The sequence below is a fragment of the Grammomys surdaster genome, unplaced genomic scaffold, assembly GCF_004785775.1.
Source record: "Grammomys surdaster isolate TR1022 unplaced genomic scaffold, NIH_TR_1.0 751, whole genome shotgun sequence".
In the NCBI taxonomy this organism is placed as follows: Eukaryota; Metazoa; Chordata; class Mammalia; order Rodentia; family Muridae; genus Grammomys; species Grammomys surdaster.
Genome location: NW_021605170.1, coordinates 1,567,760 through 1,591,639, shown reverse-complemented (window position 1 = coordinate 1,591,639; position 23,880 = coordinate 1,567,760). Strand labels below are relative to the sequence as shown.

The 23,880-nt window shown below is 41.6% G+C and overlaps 1 protein-coding gene across 4 annotated transcripts in view; it reads left to right on the top strand.

The window, feature by feature from the left end:
• Nucleotides 1-23,880, top strand: part of Brdt (bromodomain testis associated) — a 61,319-nt gene that overhangs the window by 13,092 nt on the left and 24,347 nt on the right. For 2 of the 4 annotated variants that reach the window (XM_028782382.1, XM_028782381.1), the window contains exons 1-11: nucleotides 5,009-5,197; nucleotides 7,467-7,604; nucleotides 8,873-8,987; nucleotides 12,066-12,238; nucleotides 13,432-13,782; nucleotides 20,000-20,128; nucleotides 20,833-21,021; nucleotides 22,051-22,223; nucleotides 22,431-22,711; nucleotides 22,812-22,937; nucleotides 23,004-23,207. In XM_028782382.1, coding sequence (XP_028638215.1) covers nucleotides 5,009-5,197; nucleotides 7,467-7,604; nucleotides 8,873-8,987; nucleotides 12,066-12,238; nucleotides 13,432-13,782; nucleotides 20,000-20,128; nucleotides 20,833-21,021; nucleotides 22,051-22,223; nucleotides 22,431-22,711; nucleotides 22,812-22,937; nucleotides 23,004-23,207 — 2,068 coding nt within the window. Of the gene's footprint in view, nucleotides 1-4,233; nucleotides 4,373-4,957; nucleotides 5,198-7,466; nucleotides 7,605-8,872; nucleotides 8,988-12,065; nucleotides 12,239-13,431; nucleotides 14,106-19,999; nucleotides 20,129-20,832; nucleotides 21,022-22,050; nucleotides 22,224-22,430; nucleotides 22,712-22,811; nucleotides 22,938-23,003; nucleotides 23,208-23,880 lie in introns of those variants that run through there. The other 2 variants (XM_028782383.1, XM_028782384.1) reach the window with 2 other exon arrangements.

Here is a 23,880-nt window from a genome sequence, read left to right as displayed (position 1 = left end):
ACCTGGGTGCAGGTGCCCACAGAGTCCAGAAGAGGATGTTGGATGCCATGGAGCTGGAGTTACGTTGTGGGCCACCCAATGCCAGTGTGTGGAACTGAACTTGGGTTCTCAGGAAAAAGCAGTACATACTCTTAATTACTCAGCCATTTCTCCAGTTCCTGTAATTTCTTAAAATAAATGTTTTGTGTCCCCATTGTCCAGTGGATAGCCATCAACCATATGTAGCCAGATGTTAGGCAGTTAGAGGTGGCTGATAATGTGTAGGATCATTTGTAGTACCCTATCAGTCATCAGCTAATCTAGGAGTGCGAGTGTCTCTCTGTATTGATGGGAATCAAACTGAGGGTCTCATGCACAAGGGAGGTGCTCTGCCACTAAATGCACACGTCAGCTCTTGAGACAGGTTTAAATGGCTGAGAGAGAGAGACAGAAGATTTTATTTTCAAGAGAAGTTGATAAAAGGACTTTTAAAGTAAGTTTATTAATATAAGAACTTGGGGTTGGTGAGATGTCTCAGAAGGTAAAGGCACTCGATGTTAAACCCGCCGATCAGGATTAACTTTCCAGAATCCACGTGATGGGAAGAGAGAGCTGGCTAGAGGTTTTCCTCTGACCTGCGCAAGCATGTGTACACGTACACAGGTACAGCCATGCATATGCTCACACTAATAAATAACTTTTAAAGCTGATCGTCTAGGATTCCTTCTCATTGATACTTTAAAGAGTACATTTTGCATTTAACACTTTGAAAGGGGTTACATCCCCTGAGAGACTGCTTCTGCTCACCTTGTATTGTAAGTAGATGAATACACACACAGACAGCAGCAGCTTCAATCCCTCTAAAAATACCATTAAGAGTACCGGGGCCGTGCCTGTCAGTCATCCCAGCACCCAGGAGGCTGAGCACAGGACTGCCTTGACTTTGAGGCTCATTTGGACTTCAATAAGACCCTGTCTAAAAGAAGAGAGTGAGGAAGGAAGGGAGGGAGGGAGGGAGGGAGGGAGGGAGGAAGGAAGGGAGGGAGGAAATAAGGAAGGGAGAGAGGGAGGGAAGAATTAAATAGCTGGCAATTTGAAGGTTGAAGCAGAAAAATTAGGAACTCAAAACCATCCTAGACTATATACTAAGCTTGATGTAAGCTGGGATACATAAGTCCCTGCCCCCCCAAGACCCCCCCCCCCCAACAACCACAAAGCCAAGTTTGGTACTGTGTGCCGATGGTCCAAACTCTTGAGGAGTAGAAGCCTTAAGACTGTAGGATCAGGAGTTCTGGGTTATCCTGGGCTTTATGAGGCTAGGTTGAGCTACATAAAGCCTTGCCTCAAAAAGAAAAAAAAATAGAAAAGAAAAAAACCAAAAAACCAAGAGAGACTGTGTGATATTTGCACACTAGGAGAAGATATTTGCAATATATAACAAAGGCTTTGTGTTCAAAATATGTGATGATAGTGACAGACAGCATGGTAGAAATGTAGTTACAACACCTCAGGTATGCTTGGTGGACAGTCCCCATGTGGCCACTGAACGCACAGAGGAGCTTCACATGGATCATTAGCGAAACACCAGTGACATCACTCTTTAGCCTCTTGTGCACATACAGGTGGCTAATGTGGAAATAGGATGAGATGCTAATATGGAGATAAAGTGGCTGGAGATTGGTTTGCACATTTTGGAAAGCTGTCACTTTTGGACTTATACATGGCATGCACATATGACTCAGTGATGTCACTTCTGGGTTCATACATGGCATAAACATGTTACATGTTTTTGACAATAGTGTCAAACAACTCTAAAGTTTGAAATAAAATGAATGAGGTGGATACTACCCGTATATGCTACAATCACATCTATACTTGGGATGCTGAGGTGGATGTGACTGGTACATGCTACAATCACATCTACACTTGGGATGCTGAAGCAGGAAGCTTCCTGCAAGTTTGAGGATGGTCCTGGTCTATGCAGTGAGACCTTGCTCAAGGAAAACTAAATCAGAAAAGAAAAGAAATTTTCTCCTGTAGTGAATTAGTCTAAGTGAGCAAAGCAATTCCTGAATAAGCCCTTATAAACATAACAATGAGGAAAAAGCCAAGTCAAGTACAGTACATAATAAGTAATGCTGTGTCTGTGCCAGGCCTGAAGAGTTTCAGGTGACACACGAGAGGTGTGAGTAGACTGTAAGACTGATATGACCTGAACTCAATTCATTTCATCAGAGTGCTATTCCATCTTGGCTGTGCTTCAGAAATACAAGGAACTTTCAAAAACTAAAACTTATTCTCATACACCAGAAAGAAAGAAAAGATCCATGATCACCATGTGATCAAGCCATCCTCCTGTGGCACTCTGATTATATGTCTCTGTTCATAGCGTAAGATAGCTGTGTTTTCAGTGAGCACTGTGTACAGTCCCCAAAAGGCAGAAGCAGCTTGCACGATGCTGATGGTGAAGGTAAGACAATGGAATCCCACAATGGAATGTCACGCAGCTTTAAAAAGAAGGGGCTAGAGTGATGGTACAGTGCTTAGGAGCTCGTGGTGCTTCCAGAGTTCAAGTCCAAGCACCCATTCTGAATCTGCCTCATCCTGGTATCATCTAGTGCCTTCTTGTTCTTGTCTGGCCACTGAGGACACCTGTACATATAGCTATGTACTCAAACACACACATATATAATAAGTGATTTAAAAATACAAATTTTTAAAGGAAGGAAATGGAGGCTGAGGTCATATATAGGTCAAAGTAGGTTTCTTACCTAGCATGAACATTGTCCTGAGTTCAGTCTACAGTACCACAAAAGTGTGTGGGGGGGGTGGGGGGGTGACTGACACTCCAAGCTAACCCTGGCTACATGGCAAAGGAGAGAGGAGGAAAGAAAATCTGACATATTCTGTAAATATGGACCTTGAGGATTTTGAACTAAGTAAGCCATTTATTTAAAAATATAATGTGCTCACAAGATGGCTGAGCAGGGAAATGTGCTTGCTGCCAAGCCTGATGGCCTGAGTTCGATCCCCAGGATCTACATGGTGAAGAGAAATGATTCCTACAAGTTGTCCTCTGACCTCCACAGTGCATACATACACACACACATACGCATACACATAGACACAGACACACACACGTACTCATGCACAAATAAATGTAATGAAAAAATAAGGCGAATGCTATGTGATGCCACGTGTAGCATCTGGAGTGGGGCATTTCATAGAAACGGAAGAGCTAGGCTTGGGTCTCGTGCTGCAGGCCTATAACCCCAGCTCTCAAATTCAAGGCTCTTCTGAACATAGTGAGAAAGACCTTGTTCCTGGAATGATAGCAACAGCAGAAATACAAGTTGTGGATGCCAAGGGTTGGGGGACAAGAATGGATGGGATAGGGATTGTTCAGTGGATGTAGAATTTGAGTTTTGTGAGATAAGAGGCATAAGGCCAGCTTCAGGAAAACACGAGAGATACACAGTAATAGTGAACTGAAGACTTAACAGTTGAGATTGTCTCCGTATGTATTTTACCCAAGTCAGACGGAGACAAGCAATTACTGATGTCATAGAATGCTTCCTGGCTTAGCTTCAACATACATGTGTTACTTCTCATTTTGCTTACTGGCTAGAGGAACTCTATTCCCATTCCTAGAGTCTGAATTCTTTATGTGTACAATAATACCACCCAGGCATCTCAGATAGAGCAATGTGCAACAAAGAGCCAGACCTGAACACTCACAGTTCTCTTCCTAATTTGTTTTCCATTTTACTTATTTTAGTTATTACTGTTGTTGGTGTTGAGGCTTGGACTAGGGCCTAGGCCTGGCTAAGCTCATGTCTCTGCCACGGAGGTACGCTGCTGGGCCCTCTGAATTGGAGAGTTTTGTGTGTGCAGGTGTGCACGGGTGTGTGGATGCATGCATGTGCACGTACCTGAACACATCATGAAGCATGTGTGGAGGTCAGAGGACAAGTTGCAAGAGTCTGCTGAGCCATCTTGCTAGTTTTTAGACCTATTTATTTTGTGTGTGTGTGTGTGTGTGTGTGTGTGTGTGTGTGTGCAAGCAAAGGCCAGAAGACAACTTGTGGGTATTGATGATTTGGAATTTTAAATAAATTATTTTATTTAAATCACAAGAAAATGTTTGGAAGTGGGAGGGAATTAACCAAAAACTCCTTCAGTCTTTCACCTATTTTGAGTGAACAACTATAGGACACCTAAACCTTTAACTTTTCTGGTGCTTGTTTTTCTTAGGAATTTGTAGACTTTTCCTGCTAAGACCTCAATTTGTATTTTTGAAGAACAGAAAGTTCTGTGAAGTGTTGAAATAATTTAAACCATCTAAGACCAAGACATACATAATGAAACAATGCATACTATTTGTATAAAGAAGGTTAGTATTTGTTTAAAAATTTGTCATTTGTCTTTTTTGTTCCTAACCTAAAATGTGAGGGTTTTTTTGTTTGTTTGTTTGTTTGTTTTGGGAAGAAGATGTTTTTGTTTTTGAGACAGGCTTTCACTATGTAGCCTTGGTTGGCCTGGAACTCAATATATAGACCAGGCTAGCCTTGAATTTACAGAGATCTATTTGTTTCTGCCTCCTGAATGCTAGGACTAAAGGTGTACACCACCATTTCTGGACATTTGTAAATGAACATTTAAACAAAGTGTGCAGTATCTTAGCTGTGTGAATTGTGTTTGCCTGTATTCCTAACACTCAGGAGGCTGAAGCAGGAAAGTCTTATCCAAGGCTGGCCTGGACTACATACATAGTAAGATGTGAGACCTGTCCCCAAAACAGCAGCAACACAAAGCCAGGCTTGGTGTACTACTTTAGTGAGCTCCAGGCCAGCCCTAGAAACATCCTGAGACCCTGTCCAGCAAACAGAACAACAAAAGCTACTTATTTTCTTTAATAAACCCTTGGGCTCTTATAAACAGCTACTTTAAAGTACTCAGTTTTTTTTTTATTTTTCAGGACATGTCCTTGTAGTCAACTTTAAAATACCAGGATCTGAAGTGGTTGAGAATGTCTCTGCCAAGTCGACAAACAGCTATTGTTAACCCCCCTCCACCAGAGTACATAAACACTAAGAAAAACGGGCGCCTGACGAATCAGCTGCAGTTCCTGCAGAGAGTGGTGCTGAAGGCTCTGTGGAAGCACAGCTTCTCCTGGCCTTTTCAACAGCCCGTGGATGCCGTGAAACTCAAGCTGCCTGTAAGCACTGCATAACATGTTAATCTTAAAAGAACTTTTCATTTTTGAATTCATGTGTGTGTATGTGGGTGCATGTGTACATGTATGTGTACCTGTGCATGTGTCCACATTTCAAGATACCCATGGAGGTCGGAAGACAGCTTTGGGGGGTCAGTTCTCTCCCTCTACCCTGGGTTCCAGGGACTGAGTTCAGGTTGTCAGGCCCATGGGGTTAGTACTTTGCCTACTAAGCCATCACTGGTTCAGGTCTCAGATGCTTGAATCTAGGCAGAAGGGGAACCTACCTTCTAAGGAGCCCTGAAGGAACATGGTGGTGGACCAAAAGGAGCAAACTCAGTATCAAGATACAACCTGTGGACACTTAGTATGTTTCTGCATAAAGCACCTCAATTAGGAATGGGCATTTGATGAAATATGGGAGAGAACTGTCACCAAGATGCAGGAGCCAAATACAGCTCCAGCACCTGCAGGTGTCAGAGCCCCCAGTCTGCATGGTCACATGTGGGAAGTGGGAGATGGGGTCATGAAGATGCTACTTTCAAGCCTTTCTCAAATAATACTGGGAAGTGCAGGCCAATAAATTCCCTTTAGGGCTAAACTTCAGAGGAAGCAATTTTAAATTCTAAAAACTATATTGAAAAGCACAGGCACTCACACATGCTGTGATGTATGTGTACAGGTCAGAGGACAGCGGTCGACTTTCAGGACTTGGTTATGCCTTCCACCTTACTGTCTGCTGCTGGACTGCACCCCAAGCGAGCTGGCTTTCTCTGCCTCCCACCTCACATGGGAGCACTGAAATTACAGATGTGTACCACCACATCTGTTTTTTTATGTGGTTTCAGGGGCTACGGCTCAAGCCATCAAGCTTGTATAGCTCATACTGCTACCAACTGAGCCATCTCCCTGATCCACAGTCTGTTAACTTCATTGTCTATCTGCTTGGGTAGTTTACATGTCAATTTTAAAGAGAAAATCTTACAGCTATCTATAAGAAAAATTAGTTGGGGATGGAGAGACAGTTCAGCATTAAGAGCAAGGGTACTCTCCCAGAGGATGTGGATTCAAGTCCTACCACCCATATGGTGGCATACACTGTCTGTAACTCAGTTCCAGAGATCCAATGGGACCTGATGGAGATCCAGTGGGAATGTCAGGGATCCAGTACCCTCTCTGGCCTTGATAGGCACCAGGCACACATACACTCCACTGATTTACACGCAGGCAAAGCATTCATACATATAAAAATGTTTAACTTATTAATATTGTAAAATGTACATAATTATACATTCGATTATTCAGGACCCCTGAAGACTGCTCTAAGTGTTCTCTCCTTCTCCCAGTCCCAAAATCAAACTTAATGATATGAATGCGATGTTCTCATTTTACAGTTCAAGATGAATTATATATGTTTTCTTGTTATAACATGCCATGGCAGCCTTCTGATGAAGAACAATGGCCCTGTTTACCTCCTCTGTGAAGGCTTTTTGTGTCATGCATCCCATTCAACTTTAGGTCTCACTTGAGTTTTAATCATGTAGTAACAGAATGATGTATGACAGTCAGTGAATCAGGGAACTGGGATTTTCCCCTGAGTCTGTCAGGTTCCATAAATCCCCCTCCTCATCCCTTTCCTTTTGTATTTTTTCAAAAATAAATAATTTAAAATCTTGTTTTTGCCAATCTTCTAAGTTTTTTCATTATTTATTTGCATGTATATGTGCAGATATACCAAGGCGGGAACATGGAGATTGGAGAAGAGCTTTTGGGAGTCTGTTCTCTCTTTCCACCATGTGGGCCCTGCAGTGCCAAGTCAGGTGGTTAGGCCTAGTGGGGAACACCTTTATGGTCTGAGCAACCTGTCAGCACTTCCTGCCTCGTAATCCTTAGAAGCTTTTCCTTTCCTTTGAAAAGTAATGCTGTGACAACTAGCCTTGGTTTTTGTTACTAAAGGCTCTGGCTTCCAGGCTATTGACAAGGGTAATAGTTTGAACTCCTTAGTTAGAGGTGTATAATTTATAAATAGTTTAAACCAATAGTTGTAGTGAATTCCTTTTTTTGCGTGTAATGAAACTATACTGAACCCAAGACCTCAAAGCATACTAAACAAGTATGCACACCACTGAGCTACATCTCCTTTGAAAAATATATTATTAATTTATTGTGGTGCTGGGATGAAGCCCATGGTCTTGTGCAGGTCATACTAGCTCTCGACCTCTGGCTACACCCTCAGCCTCATTCTAATAATAGAACTTGTTCAAACCTACAGGACTATTACACCATCATAAAAACCCCAATGGATTTAAATACAATTAAGAAGCGGTTGGAAAATAAGTATTATGAGAAGGCTTCTGAATGCATAGAAGACTTCAACACAATGTTCTCAAACTGCTACTTATACAACAAGGTATGGAAGCTGTTATCACACCGCCTCTTCTTTGCTGTTGTAACAAAGTATGTGTAACAAGTATGATTTGAGAGTTCAGGTCCTGATTAGAAGTGCTTCAGTGTTGTTTTTGAGGTGGGTGGGAAGGGACAGTTTGAAACAGACTTTCCATGTGCTGACCTCAAACTTTTGAGATCCTCCTTCCCCAGCCTCTAGAGTGCTTGAATTATAGGCATGTCCATCATGTTCAGCTTACATATTTTTATTACGTATGCTGGTTTTTATTATTTTTCTCTTAGTGTGTGAACATGTGTAGAGGTCAGAGAACAACTTTCAGGAGTTGATTTTCTCCTATAGCGGGTTATTGGGAGGGACAGGCTCATATGGCAAGTATTTTTACTAATCCCGAGCCATCTCACTGGCCCTAATTTGCATATTTTAAGAAAAATGTTCTCATTGGATTTCATAATTTTCATAATTAATCTATTTGTTCAACTTGTTTTTGGCCCATTGGCTGTATTTTTACCTGAATAGCTGAAATGGGCCAAGGAAAAGATGAAATACCAAAGCTAGACTATAACCCAGGAGGCTGAGGCAGGAGGATTTTGTTGAATTTATGGACAGCTTGGGTACAGTGTGAGACACTGTCTCAAGAAGAAAAGGAAGCACTAGTGGGCTGGCTCTCTGTGGCCATTGTTCAGGCTTTCCTCTGTCCGATTGATGTCTTAGTCACGGCTGAGCACCTGATGACACATTCATCTTAGTTAAATTTTCTAGCTATTGCCTAGGTCAGAAACTTAATGACACACTTTGCAGTGCTGAGGATTGAACCCAACTCTGGCGTTTTATCAGGGTGTCTATGGTAGGAATGTTTCACTGTCAGGCTGCAGGTTTCCCATTCCTTCGGAGTAGCTTTGTTTTCCTCAGCAGTATAGTAAGGCTGGGGGACACTACAGGGAGCACAGATTATGTGTAGGGCCATTGACTCTCTCAGATGTGAAGAGCTTTGCTCAGCAATGCCAGCCTATTCATGAGTAGAAATCCTAACTGCAGACTCCTTTTTATTTCTGTGTTGATTAGATTAGACTTCTTTGGCATTCAGAAAAACTACTCTGACCCTTTTTTAAAGGTGAGGGGTTGGATGCTAGAACTTAAGTTCTCTTCTGCTACAGTATTTTCTAAACAGAAGCGAGAAGACCTGCCAAAGACAACTACAATGTAGTCTACAAAGAAATGTGGCACCACAGCCACCCTATGTATCCTTAGCCTGTTTCCAACATGTTTTCTAGCCTGGAGATGACATTGTCGTTATGGCCCAAGCTCTAGAGAAGTTATTTATGCAGAAATTATCTCAGATGCCACAAGAAGAGCAAGTTGTGGGTGCTAAGGAGAGAATAAAGAAAGGTAAGGTCAGAGTGCATTGTTGACACTGCCACTCTTGTGGAGTATGTGTGTGCGTCTGTATGTGCATGTGTGTGTGTGCATGTGTTAGAGCAAAACATGAATAAATAAAAAATAGAATCCTTCAAAAGGCCTAGACACATGGAAGTCCTTTTATGTCCAATTCTTTTGAAGCAATATACCCATTTAAACAGTCTCCTCCGCCTTAGTTACATGGGGGCTGCCTTGCAAGTATGCAGTCATGTGTCTGGTCACATGATATTTATCAAATTGCGGCCCAGTTGATTGTGGCTGCTAATGCTATTCTTGGTGGCTCTTGTATCTGTGTGCTGTGTCAATAAGAGGACCCAAATGGACTATAGCTAAGAATGAAATGTTATTGGGTTTAAGACTTCTTTTCTTTCTCCTCTAGTTGAAAATATTTTACTGACTGAGCTGTCTGTTATACCTCCTTTCTTAATTTATATTTTGAGATATAAATTGCTTTCTCTAAGTTGTCCAGGCTGGCCTTCAACGTGAGGTCCTTCTGCCTCTTGAGTGGCTTCAGTTACCAGCCTGCACCACCATCTCTGGCTATACTAAAATTTTTTAGAGCTGGTCATGTTATTTACACAAAGACATATAAGATTAATCTTAATATTCAATAGAGCATCATCAAGAGTTGATTGATTTTGTATCAGTAAAAATATTTATCTTTTGTGTTTGTTTGCAAACTTTATACAATTTACAGCTAAATGGCTGGAGTACAGGAGATTATAGTGGGTCTTGCTAGACATCATTTTTTATTATTATTTTATTAAAGGTACTATGTACCTTTTCCTTATTGTTGACAGATTTTAAGATGTCTACTTGTGAGGGTTTTCTGCATCAGCCATGCATGATACTCACTATAACCTCCTGTATTCTAGCCATTTAACTATAAGTTGTATAATATTTGAACTGAAAAGACACTTTTCAAGAAATGAAGTATGAGGCACCACATGTGTGCATGCCCATAGACCAGAAGAGAGCGTCAGATCTGCTGGGAATGGAGTTCCAGGTGTTTGTGAGCCAGCATGTGGTAGAAATCAAGCCTGGTGCCCAGGGATCATAGAGTGGTTTTAATCACTAACCATGGCTCCAACTTCTACATATTTTTAAATTTTTCTTTTCTCATCCTTCATTCATCCCTCTCTTCTTATTTTTGAGGCAGGATGTCATATAGCCCAGACTGGCTTCAGACTGACACTTCATGTTGGGAAGAATGGCTGTGAGCATACACGCACTGTACTTCATACTCTTCTTCTACATACTCTACTCTCACCTCTACTTCCCAAGTGCAGGGCATGTGAGCAGAAAACACCACACCAGCTCTTATGTGGCGTTGCCTTTTCCTTCCTCTTCTTCTTCTTATTTTCTTCTTTTAGATTTATGTATGTATTGTGGTAGTATATGCAGGTACCTACAGAGGCCAGAAGAGCTAAAGTTACAAGCAGTTGTAAGCTTCCAGATGTAGGTGCTGGGAACCCAAACTTCAGTCCTCTGGAAGAGCAGGAAATACTCTTAACCACTAAGCTACTTCCCCAGCTCCTTGAATTTTTTTTTAAAGAAGCATTTAATATATTTTTTTCTTTTTCCAGAAGTCAGGATTGAAGCCAAGGTCCTTTGTAAGCTAAGTCTGTGTCTATCACCAAACTATAGCCCAAATCCTTTTGGTTTTTCATATCAAGACAGGATCTCATTAAGTTGCCCAGGCTAGCCTCAAATTCATGATCCTTCTGTGCCAGCCTCCTTTTTAGCTGGGATTACAGGCATATTGCAACTATACTCAGTAAGACTTTCTTCTTTTCCTAATTACAGCATGTTGATTGTGCAGTGTCTGAACTCTGTGCTCAGTCACCTTCTGTGTTACTTTATTTCCTCCCCAGCCCCCTAATGGTGGCCTCTCACATCTATGGCCTGCCCACCAACTGCCACCAACATGGTAGTTCTATTTTTAGCTTTTTGAGGAGGCTTTGAGTGGATTTTGAGGATAGACATACTAATTAACATTCCAGCAGCAAGCATGGGTCCTCTCTCCCTCATGTTCATTTCTCCTCATGTTCTTGGTGACAGCCATTCTGACTGGGTTAAGGCAGAATGGCAAAGCAATTTTTCTTTTCTATTTTTATTTACCTTCTCAGATAAGATCTTATAGATGGCAGGCTGGTCTGTAATTCCTTATGGAAGCTATGGGCTGCCCTCGAACTCCCGATACTCCTGCCTCAGCCTTGCCCAGAGCTGATTTTGGCCTACCTCTAATGTAATTGTGGTTTTCATTCTCTAACTTTATTTATGTATGTATGTTTAGGTATGCATTTCAGTGTGCACACGTGCATTTAGTGCCCATGGAGGCCAGAAGCAGGATTAGACCTAGAACTAGAGTTGCAGACACATGTGAGCTGTCCTGTGTGGGTGCTGGAAATCAGTCTCAAGTCCTCTGCAAGAGCAGCAAGTGTTCTTAACCTTGATCCACCACTTTAACCCCCTATTTTCATAATGACTAGATATTGAACACCTTTTCTTGTATTTGCTAGCCTCATACTTCTGTTCTTGACAAATGGCTTTTCAGTTCATCTCTCCATTTATAGCTGAATTATTCATGTTAATTCTTACACATTTTTTTAAAAGATTTTTTTAAAAACAGATATCTGTGTGAATGTGTGTGCACTTATGTGTATGTGCTTCTGTGTACAGTGTGTTCTGGTATCTCTGTTTTAGAATCAGATGACTAGTTATGTAGGTTTATTTCTGGATCCTATATCCTGTTTTTTGTTGTTCTTTATGTTTTATTGTTACTTGCTTTCTTTGGCCTTCAACACACCTGGCTTAAATTTAACTTTCCCAAAATTATGTTTTAGAGATTTTGATATTGGGGTTTTTCAACTTTAAGCATTTTTTATGTCTCAGGGATTCAGCATCTTCTTTTGCAAATTATGACCAAGTTGTCAGCAACAGTGTACTGGGCTTATTTTGCCAACTGAATTAGATTAGAATAGAAAATGAAAAAAAAATGGTGTTTTATACTTACCAGGTATTTGACTCTGGTTCACATTTCACTAGATATCCAACAAAAGATAGCAGTTTCCTCTGCTAAGGAACAAATTCCCTCCAAAGCGGCAGAGAATGTCTTTAAGCGACCAGAGATTCCTTCTGGGTTTCCTGACATCTCTCTTTCTCCCTTAAACATGGCACAAGAAGCTCCCTCTACCTGTGACTCACAGACTCTGGTCCAAGTAAGTTTGGTTTGGTGTGTGTGTGTGTGTGTGTGTGTGTGTTGTGTGTGCACAGGTGTGCAGGTGTGTGAGCCTATTCACGCCCATCCAGAGGTTCTGCTCTTCTTTTTCCTAGAGACAGGGTCTCCCACTGAATCTGGAGCTAGGCTGGCACCAGCCCGCCCAAGCAATCCTCCAGCTCTTTCCCTCATAGTGCTGGAACTACAGGTATGGCCATGCCTGGTTTTGACATGAGTGCTGGGTGTAAAGTCAGGGCTTTCTATGTGCACAGCAAGTATTGTGAGCTACTTAACTTCACTGTGGCTTTAAACTTGATTTACTTATAAAATGTTCATGCTTTTAAAAAATTGACATGAGAATTGGCTGTCAGAATGGAGTCATTTTTAAAACTACTTTGTATTTTTATTTTGTGCATATGTGTGTTTGTGAATGTGTGTCTATATGTAAGTCACATGTGTATGGGTCACTTGGTGGACAAAAGAGGGCACAAAATCCCCGGAAGTGGAAGTTACGGGGGTTGTGAGCCTGTTTTGGGTGCTAGACACCGTGTCTACCCATCTATTTGCCTGTCATGGATAACGACCTAGGGTGTTAACCAAATATTAGAGATTTCTTAAGTAGAATTTGGACCATTTTACTATCTCAAATGGTATTGCTATCAAAAGCTATCGACTTTGTTCCAAGTTTAGAGGTATAGTCCTGTAGTACTAACATTCAAAAGGCTACAGTAGGGATCACTACTTGGAGAACAGTCTGGAATATATTTGAGAGCAGCCTTGGCTACAGAGTAAAAGAAAGCAAAACAAGTTGTCTATAGTTACATTGGAGGTTTTTCTTCTTTTAATGTAGCAATTGCAATAGTTTCTTTGTTTTGTAACATTATGAGCCATGCCACCACACCTGGCATCTATAGTTTACACTTTAAGAGTGTGTATCCTCAGAAACATAATTGGTATAAACATGACTTTGATTTTCCATCTTTCATTTGTCTTTAAGATTTGTATAAGATTTTTTTGGGCTGTGGGAAGAGAACATCAAAGTTATTTGTTCTGTCAGTAAAAGAGGAATTAACTAATATTTAATACATGTGTGTGAAAATCTCATAAAACTTGCTTGGTGTTGGTAATTGTTTCTTTTGTTTTATTAATGGATGGTGCCTCCTTAAGTGTGCTTCTTGTTGAACTGTTCTTTAGATTACAAAAGGTGTGAAGAGGCGAGCAGACACAACAACTCCTACCACTTCCATAGCTAAAGCAAGTAGCGAATCTCCTCCGACACTTAGAGAAACAAAGCCAGTGAATATGCCGGGAAAAGAAAACACAGTAAAGAACGGCTTGCCAGACTCTCAGCAACAACACAGAGTTTTAAAAACAGTCAAAGTAACGGAGCAATTAAAGCACTGCAGCGAGATTCTTAAAGAAATGCTGGCCAAGAAGCATTTGCCATATGCATGGCCCTTCTATAACCCTGTGGATGCTGATGCTTTGGGACTCCACAACTACTATGACATTGTCAAAAATCCTATGGATCTCGGGACTATCAAGGTAAATACTGCCTGAATGGGAAGAGCTTTCTTTTCTTGTCTTGGTTGTAAAAGTATTTCATCATTGCAAAGAAATCGATCTAATGTCCAGGAAATTGTGACGAAAATTACATCATCAGAATACTAACACCTGAAGAGGACCACTGGGACATTTTAAATACATCTTCTTGTTTTTCCTGTAAACATATTCATCTTACAGGCTAGTGGAGATTGAACTAGGGCCACAGTCTTACACAGCCTCTCCTCGGCCCTGGCTCTCTTTAAAGCACATTTTTGTTTCATTATTTTTATCAATATAGTAAAGTTTGTTAACATGTTACTAAACTTTGTGTTTGCCCTCATTTCTTGTATTCTGCTGTCTCCCTCCAAGTTTGTTCTGTTAGTTAAAATTCAAAATCAGTGGTCATTTTTTTATGGATTTATAGATAGTAAACTCAGTTTATATATAGAAGTATTTTGAATGATTCTTTAACTGAATATAGAATTCAAAATGACAGTCATTTTCTCTCAACACTTGGATGACATTCCAGTGTCATCTGTTTGCTGTCCAGCAACTTGTCATTGCTTTGTACATAATTTGTCTTCCTCTCTCTAGCTTGGTATTTGATTTATATCCATCTTGTACTGGAAGTTAACCTTTTCAGTCTGAGGATCCATGTCATAAGTTTTTAAGTGTTATATCTTAAAATAGTACTGTTTCATTTTTCTATACACACAAACTCAGACCTAAAGGCTAAAGAGTACTATCTGGCCAGGCAGTGGTGGCTCACACCTTTAATCCCAACACGTGCAAGGCAGAGGCAGGCAGAGCTCTGAGTTTTCAGACAGCCAGGTCTACAGAGCAACTTCCAGGACAGCCAGGACTACACAGAGAAACCCTGTCTCAAACTCCGAGAGAGGGGGGAGGGAGGGAGGGAGGGAGGGAGAGAGAGAGAGAGAAAGAGAGAGAGAGAGAGAATATTATCTGAAATAGCCATATGTTAAAGAGGTAAATAAGAGTCTGTGGTTACAGTGTATTTCAAGAAGAGAAAGTAACTTGTGGAATAGCCATGAGGTAAAGAAAACAATTCAGATAAGTTTCTTAGTATGTATTTAGAATATGAAGGATGGGAGGGAAACCTAGAGGAAGGTAAGATGGGAAGGAGGGCAGGCTTTAAGAAAGCTGCTGCAGAGAAGCATGAGAGTCTCAGCCTTAAGTTAGGGTTTGTGGTGTTTTCTCTGGGAGCTGGGTACACACTGGTTAAGAAGCTGTTAGAGGGTTCCTGGAACAGGAAGATATCGACTTTAATTCAGCTCTGAAGTCATTCTCAGTTGTCACTGATGTGACTGGTAGAAATTAAACTCTTGAGGCAGAGTGAGGCCTCAGTGCGTAAAAGCATGATCTGCTCTTGCAGGGGACCTGGGTTCTGTTCCCAGCACCCACACAATGGCTTACAGCTCTCTTTCCTGGAAAGTTTCAAAAGACTCATCCTCATGTCTGGCCTCTTCGGATACTAGGCATGCACATGGTACACCAACATATATGCAAGGAAGATATATATACACACACACTTTTAAAAGAAAATTAACTAGGCATGGTAGTGCTCCTTCAATCTTAGCACCTAGCACTCAGGAGGCAAACACAGGGTGGAGCTCTATGAGCTCAAGGCCATCCCGGTCTACTCAGTAAATTCCAGAGAAGCCCTGTCTCAAATAAAAACAAAACAAAATGATGGTCCCATCCTGCATCATCTTAGCTTTGCATTTTTGTCCCAGCCTGGCTCATGACCCACATGATCCCCTGGCTCATGATCCACGCCTGGTGGATGCTGGGATTATAGGCATGCGCCATCACACCTGACCTTGCATTTCTTTAATTTAAATGAGCCTCCTGTAATTCACCTGTTTGCTGGTCTGCGGATTGTAAGTCACATTCCTGTTACTCTTACACTTTTAAAATCTTTTAATTGCTCTCTTCCTGTAGAATTTCCATGTCAAGACAGTCTGAAAACACTTTCCTGTCTGTATGGCCCACCATGCCCCCTGCACTCTCTTTACTTGTAAATGTTCATTGATTTCTCTGATAAATATAGAACAATGTTTGATATTTGTTTTTAAAAAAAAGATGTATGTAGCGATGTCCCTCCCTCCCATTTGTTTGCTTTCTGGTTAGCACACAAAGAGGTAGGTTCCTGTGACTCTTTTCTTTGTTTTTCTTTGTTTCCCTTTGTTCATTTGTTTGTTGAGACAGGGTCTCATGTAGCTTAGCCTGGCCTCAGACTTACTGTGTAACTGACGATGGTGTCATTTATTTCTGATCTTCCCGACTGTACGGCCCCAGAGCTGGGTTTACAGTCACGCACACTGTGTTGGCCATGACGTTTCCATACGTATACATTCACTATACTTTGCTCTTGTCTGCAACCCCCTGACTCCTTCTGCTTTGCTCATCCCCTTCATTCCCAAAAGTAGGGCCCTCTTTCCATTTATAACGTGTATTCTATTACCTTCTGTTGTTCCCTATCTACCTCCTCTCTTTACTCTCTTTCTACTTTCATACTGTACATATATCTTTACATATGTATACATACTGCATATCTATCTATATGTATATACATATATGTACAAAAATTTAAATCTAGATTCCTCATATAAGAGAAGACATATTTATCCTTCCGAGTCTGTCTTACTTCACTTGACATAATCTCAGTTCTGTTTTCCTACAAAACTTAGTTTCCTTCCTCTTCAGAGAGGAATAAAATTCTGTATGTGGGTGCCACATTTTCATGAGTCATCTCCTGACGAGCATCTCAGCTGGTTTTACATCTTATCTGTCATGCACAGAAATAGCGGCAATCAGTAGCGTGTAAGTGTCTTTGATATACTGATTGAGAGTCCTTTCTGGACTTACATGCTGGACTGTGTGTGGCAGTTCTCTTTCGAATCTTTAAGGACACTCCATACTGATTTCCAGAGAGAATATACCAATTTGCATTCTCACCAGTAATGTGTAAGAGCTTACCTGTATTTTTCCCAGTATATGCTGGTTTCCCCCCTCTTGATATTAGCCATTCTGACTGCAGTAAGATAGAAAATTCATGTAGTTTTTATTTTTACTTCCTAAGATAGATAAGGACATTGAACACTTTTAACTATCTATTGGCTATTTGTTTTTCTTCCTTTAAGAACTGCCTATTAAATTCACTAGTCTCTCTATTTCAAATGATGGGAGGGTTTTGTTTTGTATATGTATGTGGCAAGACTTTATAGATTCTAGCACTAATCCTCCTCTTGTGGTCTAATATATGGTTGGCCAAGACTTTCTTCCGTTTCAAGGCTATTTCTTCATTCTGCTGATGGTTTTCTTTTGCTACATAGAACTTTTTAACACCACATAACACAACTTATTAATTCTTGTTTTTCATATACTGAGCTGTTGGAATACTTTTTTTTCAGAATGCTTTCAATGGTTTTGAAGTGGGATTCCCCCCACACACACACACACATATTCCCCACACACACACACACACACACATGATTTCCTTCTTCATTATTGGTGTGCTAGAAAAGCTGCTGGTTTTGTGTGTTGCTTCTGTATTCTGCTGCTTTGCTTAAAGTGTTTGTCAGCCCTGAAGGTTTTCTAATGGAGTCGTTAGGGTCTTTTAAATATACAGTCATGTCATCTAAAGAAGAGAAATCTGACTCCCTTCCCTGTGCCATCTTTCTTGTTTCTATGTTCTTACAGCTCTATCTAGATTGAATGGAAGAGAGTGGGTTTCCTTGTCTCATTCCTGATTTTAATGGAAATTCATTTGTTCCCCATGTAGCATAAAGCTGGTTGTAGGTTTGTTAGTCCAGGGATCTTAGTCCTATGCATCTTAGTCCAGGGATTTTACCATGAAAGGACATTGGACTTTGTCCAAGGCCTTTCTCCATCTCTTGAAATGATGGTGTTGACCCCTCATCCTCTTAGCTTTTCCTGGGTTACTGGCTGTCCACTCCAGGTCTCTGGTCCACTTCTTTGCCTGTTCCCCTGGTTTTAAATCTCCCTTAAGGTCACTGATCATTCTTACTAGTAAACGTTTGAAATCTTCATACGATGTTTTACTCTGTTCAGTGCCCTTAAATGTAGCTTGTGAACATTACACTCTTTTTGGAGAAGTCACCTTGCTTTCTCATGGTTTTGGGAGAGGGTGGGTTTCTGTGTGTTGCGATGTGTACATCTGTTTGTTTGACATGTTTGACATCGTTCCCTGTTTAGTTTGTGTTTTTCTTAGTGAGTAGTCTACTCTTTAGGGTTCAGTCGCACTCACTGAACACCATAAAACAGGAGGAAACAACTTTAAACAGGAAATATAGAAGTACACTGAGAATTGATTAAATATTACTAATATACCATTCAGAGTTGGGAAACAAAATGGTAGAGTGCCAATGTTTAAAACGATGGTTAAATGTGAAGCTAATAAGGAAGCGGTGACGGGAGTAAAGGAAGGGAAAATAGAAGCAAGGATAAAAGAAGAGAAACAAGAAAGGGGAAGAGTGTTCTGAGGAAGAAAGGTACATTAGTGGGAAAATACAGACGGAAAAGTACTCAATAACAAGAAAATGTAAAAAGTTATATAATGTGAGGAGATCAGAAAATGAGAACATCGGAGTTGGGATTTTTTAATTTATAAATCAGGTGAGATCAGTCCTATTGGAAGCATAATAAGGAAACGTCAAAAGGGAGACCAAAAGGAAACAAAAAATAGATTATATGAAATAAGTTTAAAAAATGAAAGCTTTTCTTAAAGATTGAAGAAATCACAGGCATAGAGGAGTGGCTCAGCAGGTGCACTCAATCAGGCCTGACTACCTGAGTTTGGTCCCTGGAACCCCACGTGGGAGAAGGAGAAAGCCCACTTCTGTGGCTGTCCTCTGACCTCCAAAAGAGATTCATTGCACACACATACACATGCACAGGTCGGGGTTGGGCAGAGCAAGAAGAAGACAAAGTTTTGACTTCTTTGTTGGCTCTTCAAAATTGGAGATGCTACTGATATTCACAGATCAGCTGACTTGATCCTGGACTTGTGTCTCGTGCATCAGAGCTGCCTCCACTTCAGCTTCGTCCTGCAGTTGTACATCAGGGGTCAGTGCTGCCAAGCTGAACACTGTAACTGTAGCCTGTGGACTGGGCAGGTTCTCTTGCTCTCTGGAAAATCCCTAGTCTCTGGCCCCTGGGGGAGCTAATGTTCTGGCCAAAGAGTTTCTTCCATACAATGGAAGAAGGCAAAACAATCAAAGTGCTGAAATCTGCACATGCAGCCCTGCCTTCTGTTTCAAAGTCCTAAAGCATTAGTAACTGCTGGTGTGCTTGTGTGTGTGTGTGTGTGTGTGTGTGTGTGTGTTTGTGGCTGTGGCTGTGGCTGCAGGCACCATGTGTGTCTGTTGCTGCAGCTGCGGAGTACTTGGGCCAGATGCATGAACCTCTTAAGAGATGGGTGGATCTACCCATTGACCTCAGGCTTGGGGTGTCAGCTCCAGTTAGGTGGTTGATGAGGTCGTCTCCAGGCCCCTAGGGTGTTTTCTCCCCAGGCAAGACTCCTGTCACTTGCAACTTTGGTTTTTCGGGACCTCACCCATCTGTTTCCTAGACTTATCCCTCACATTGGGTCTGTGACAGTTTGAATTCAGGCTCAGATGGGACCTAGGCCACAGCCCTCTGGGCCAGGAGATCTCTCTCCCTCTGCCAACCCATCCTGCCTAAAAGGTCACTGTCTCAGCAAGGGCCACAGCTGGATTTGAGGCTTGTAAGAAGAGTGGATTGTCCTGTGGGTAGAACCACCTCATGTCTTTCTCACTGGGACTGCCTGGTTTGTCTTTTGGACGTAGCTTCTACTTCTTCCACACGTGGGAAACCCTACTGCTGGCCCTGTGTCTGACTTCAGACTCTTTGATGTCTCCCATCCTGTTGCACACTTGTTGCACACCTGTTGCACACCTGTTTCTCCATATTTCTAAGCTGCCCTATCAGGCCATTTATGAATTTTCAACATTCTTTCTTTGGAATGAAGTTTTTTATTTAATAGATTTTTTTATCCTCCCAACATGCACAGAGGCGAATGTCTAGGCCACCGTCTCACCCAGACGTTGAAATATTTTCTGTGTTATTCTCTCCATTTCCCAGTACATCTAAATTGTTTCATGTGAGTTGACTTTAGTTGTTTGTGAATCCTTCTAATTTTTCCTTAACTCAGGGGAAAATGGACAATCAAGAATATAAGGACGCGTATGAATTTGCTGCAGATGTCAGATTGATGTTTATGAATTGCTACAAGTATAATCCTCCCGATCATGAAGTTGTGGCAATGGCTAGGATGCTTCAGGTGAGGCTTTACATACATACATATTTATATATATATATATATATATATATATGAACTGTAACTCAAGAGACAAATGCTAACCTCTGTCCTTAATTGTGATAAACAATGTGTATATTACTTATTACACTGGGGAGGGTTTACCCACACTTGGGGGAGGGGCTACCCATTTAGTTGTGAGCTTTAGCCACACATTGTTTTAAAGGATGCTGCATACTTTGCAAAAGAAATAGATGAATCCATAGTAAGAAGAGGGTAACAGGTCCCCAGTGGGACCGACTGAACCCCGTCCTGCTTCAGGAGAGGGCCCAGTCTTGAGTCACTGAAAGGTAGAACTGTATATGATATGGTTGACCTTAACTCCCCAGTTCTTGAACAAAGACCAATCACACATAGCAGAAGTGTGCTGAGGCACAGAATGTACAGATAGAAGCATCATGCTGCACTTGTTTGGTGTGTTGTAAAGAAGTCTGCCCAGATATGTCCATGTGTACTTTTAAAGGTGTTCTTGTTGCATTAAATCAGAAATGGAGAAAACCAAACCAGGTGGTGCATGCTTACAATCCCAGCACTCTGGAGGTGGGCAGGTAGATTTCAAGTTCCAGGGCAGCCTGGGCTACATGGTGCACTCCAGGCCAGCCTGGACATGGTGAAACTCTGTCTCAAAATAAACCAAAAATTATGAACAGGTTAATTTTCCATTATAGGATGTTTTTGAAATGCATTTTGCCAAGATTCCTGATGAACCTGTTGAAAGTATGCATGCATGTCACCTTACAACAAACAATGCAAAAGCCCTCAGTAAAGAAAGCAGCAGCGAGGCCTCCTCGGGGGACTGCTCTTCTGAAGACTCTGAGGATGAACGAGTGCAGCATCTTGCCAAGCTTCAGGAGCAGGTGGCCGTACATGACGCAAGTGTTGATGGTCCCCAAGCTGCTAGCCTGTGATGAAATACTTGCAGATTTACAGCTGTTACGTTTAGATCACCTGATGTCTATAGCTTTAGTTACTTTTTGGCATATTTACCATGTTTAATATTTCCTACTCAAATATTTGCATGCTATACAAATCTAGAGCCACTTCCTCCTCCTCTTCCTTTTCCTCCTCTTCTTCCTCTTCCTCCTCTTTGAAACTGACTCATGTACCCGGCTTGCCATGAACTTCTGCTCCTTCTGCCTCCACCTCTCAAGTGCTGGAATTGTTGGTGTGCACCATGATGCCTGGGGATTACTTACAATTCTGCTATTTTCATTTATAGTCTGAGTAGTTGATTCTTACTGAAGTGATTTATGGTATACTGTGGAATATTTTAAAAATGAGATCACTTGCTACTTTCTGTGATAAAATAGTAGCTTTTTCTGAGGTCATGTCTGAAGACTAGGGCTGGAGAGATGGTTTAACAGTTATTAGCACTGGCTATTCTTCCAGAGTACCTGAGTTCAGTTCTTAGTATGTGTATCAGGCTACTCACAACCACCTGTAACTCCAGCTCCACAGAGATCTAATGCCTCTGACCTCCACAGGCACCTGTACATATGTGACCAAACATGCACACAACACACATGCTAATATAATATATATAATATATTCTATGTATGATATATCTTATAATATGTTATATATAATCTTATATATATATAATAAATATATATCTTTTGAAGAAACTTTAACACTGCAAAATGTTAACTGTTCTTGGGCTGTATTGATTTTATTACTATACTATATTATACAGTTTGTTTATTAATTTATTTTTATGCCCTTCAAAACATTGAAATTCCAAAATGAAGCAAAATCCTGAAGGAAGTAGAACACAAAATGAGTTTCACAAAGAGTGGCCTGACTTTGGAGTACCATGTTTTTCTAGTGTCTTCGGTGCTTTAGATACATACATGCTTAAAGGCTTTTGTTTATTTTTCCTTTCCCAGCTTAATGCTGTTCATCAGCAGCTACAAGTTCTGTCCCAAGTTCCATTACGTAAGCTGAAGAAAAAGAATGAGAAGTCTAAAAGGGCGCCGAAAAGGAAAAAGGTTAATAACAGAGATGAAAACCCAAAGAAAAAGCGTAAGCAAATGAAGCAAAAGGAGAAGGCCAAGAGCAAGTAAGCATGTTCAGTGAATGAGTCTGCCTAGAAGGCAGGCTCAGTGAAGGACCACACGTTTAGTCTATGCAAGGTCCTGGTTCTATCCTCCTGCCTAGATTATTAAGATGAAACAAATGCCTGTGTGATGTGGGTACACTGTATGAAATTCCCATATCAATAAAAATATGTTTAAAAATATGAAACAAATATATAATTTTGTTACAGTCAACCAAAGAAGAAGAAGCCACCTTTGAAACTGGAAGAGGAAGACAATGCGAAGCCTATGAACTATGATGAGAAAAGGCAGCTGAGCTTGGACATAAACAAACTGCCTGGAGACAAGCTTGGTCGAATAGTTCATATCATACAGTCAAGGGAGCCTTCCCTGAGAAACTCCAACCCGGACGAGATCGAGATCGACTTTGAGACCCTAAAGGCATCCACACTTAGAGAACTGGAGAAGTATGTCCTGGCCTGTCTGAGGAAGAGGTCGCTGAAGCCTCAAGGTAAGCCAGGCCCCGCCCCATTCCTAGGTCCCGCCCTACCTTGCCTCTAGGCCCCGCCCCAGGCCCCTCCCCGTACTCACGGTTGCTCCTCCTCTCACAGCGAAGAAGGTGGTCAGGTCTAAGGAGGAGCTCCATTCTGAAAAAAAGCTGGAGCTGGAGAGGCGGTTGCTGGACGTCAACAATCAGCTGAATTGTAGGAAACGGCAAACGAAACGTCCAGCAAAAGGTAGGTGGCGGTTTCTCCGCGCCCACCCGTGAGCCCTGACCGCTGTTAACGCTCCCTGTTTTGCAGTAGAGAAGCCACCTCCGCCACCTCCACCACCGCCGCCCCCGGAGCTGGCAAGCGGGTCCCGCCTGAGCGACAGCAGCAGTAGCAGCAGCAGCAGCAGCTGCAGCAGCAGCAGCAGCAGCAGTAGCAGCAGTAGCAGTAGCAGCTCGGGGTCCGGGAGCAGCAGCAGTGACTCGAGCTCCTCTGACAGCAGCGATTCGGAACCAGGTTAGCTGGCTCGTAGGCACCGCTGTGGTGGGGGGAGTGGCCTTTCCTGTAGAGTCGGGAGAATGTTTAGAGAAGGACCTCTGCTTTGGATGCCAGCATCCTTAGTAAAATGCACCAAGAGCCTTACTCTTTCCTTAAAAGAGATAATGTTTGAAAAGAAGTGACTTGGGCCTTCTGGGACGTCTCCTAGGAAATGTGCGAGATTGAAAAGCAGAGAGTGGTGCTTTCACTTCTTAGGTGAATCATTATTTGGGACGCTTCAGTGTATTCCTAGTGTACTCTGGGTCACTCTGGTGTGAAGTATGTCGTTTGGATACTGCTTTCTGAATTGTTTTGAATTAAGAAGCCACTCACCCCAAAATTTGAAGAATATTTTTTTAAATTTATGTTTCTTAACTATAGATTATTACCTTTCATCTATAGAAAAAGATGGAAGTATCACATTTCTTCCTTGTGCAGTTTATTAGTTGTATTAACCCAGGTCACTCACGTTCTCTCTGTTTTTCCATTACTAGTTGTCTAGCTGCCATTCGGTCACTGACCACCCCACCAATGGTGTTCCATTTTAATCAAGCAGCAAACGCAGAACACAGGGCACTTTCTTCCCTAAAGTTTGCTTTACCGTTAATGGGATGTTTCTTGTGAGGTTCAGTTCTTTTTGATTAAAAGGAAC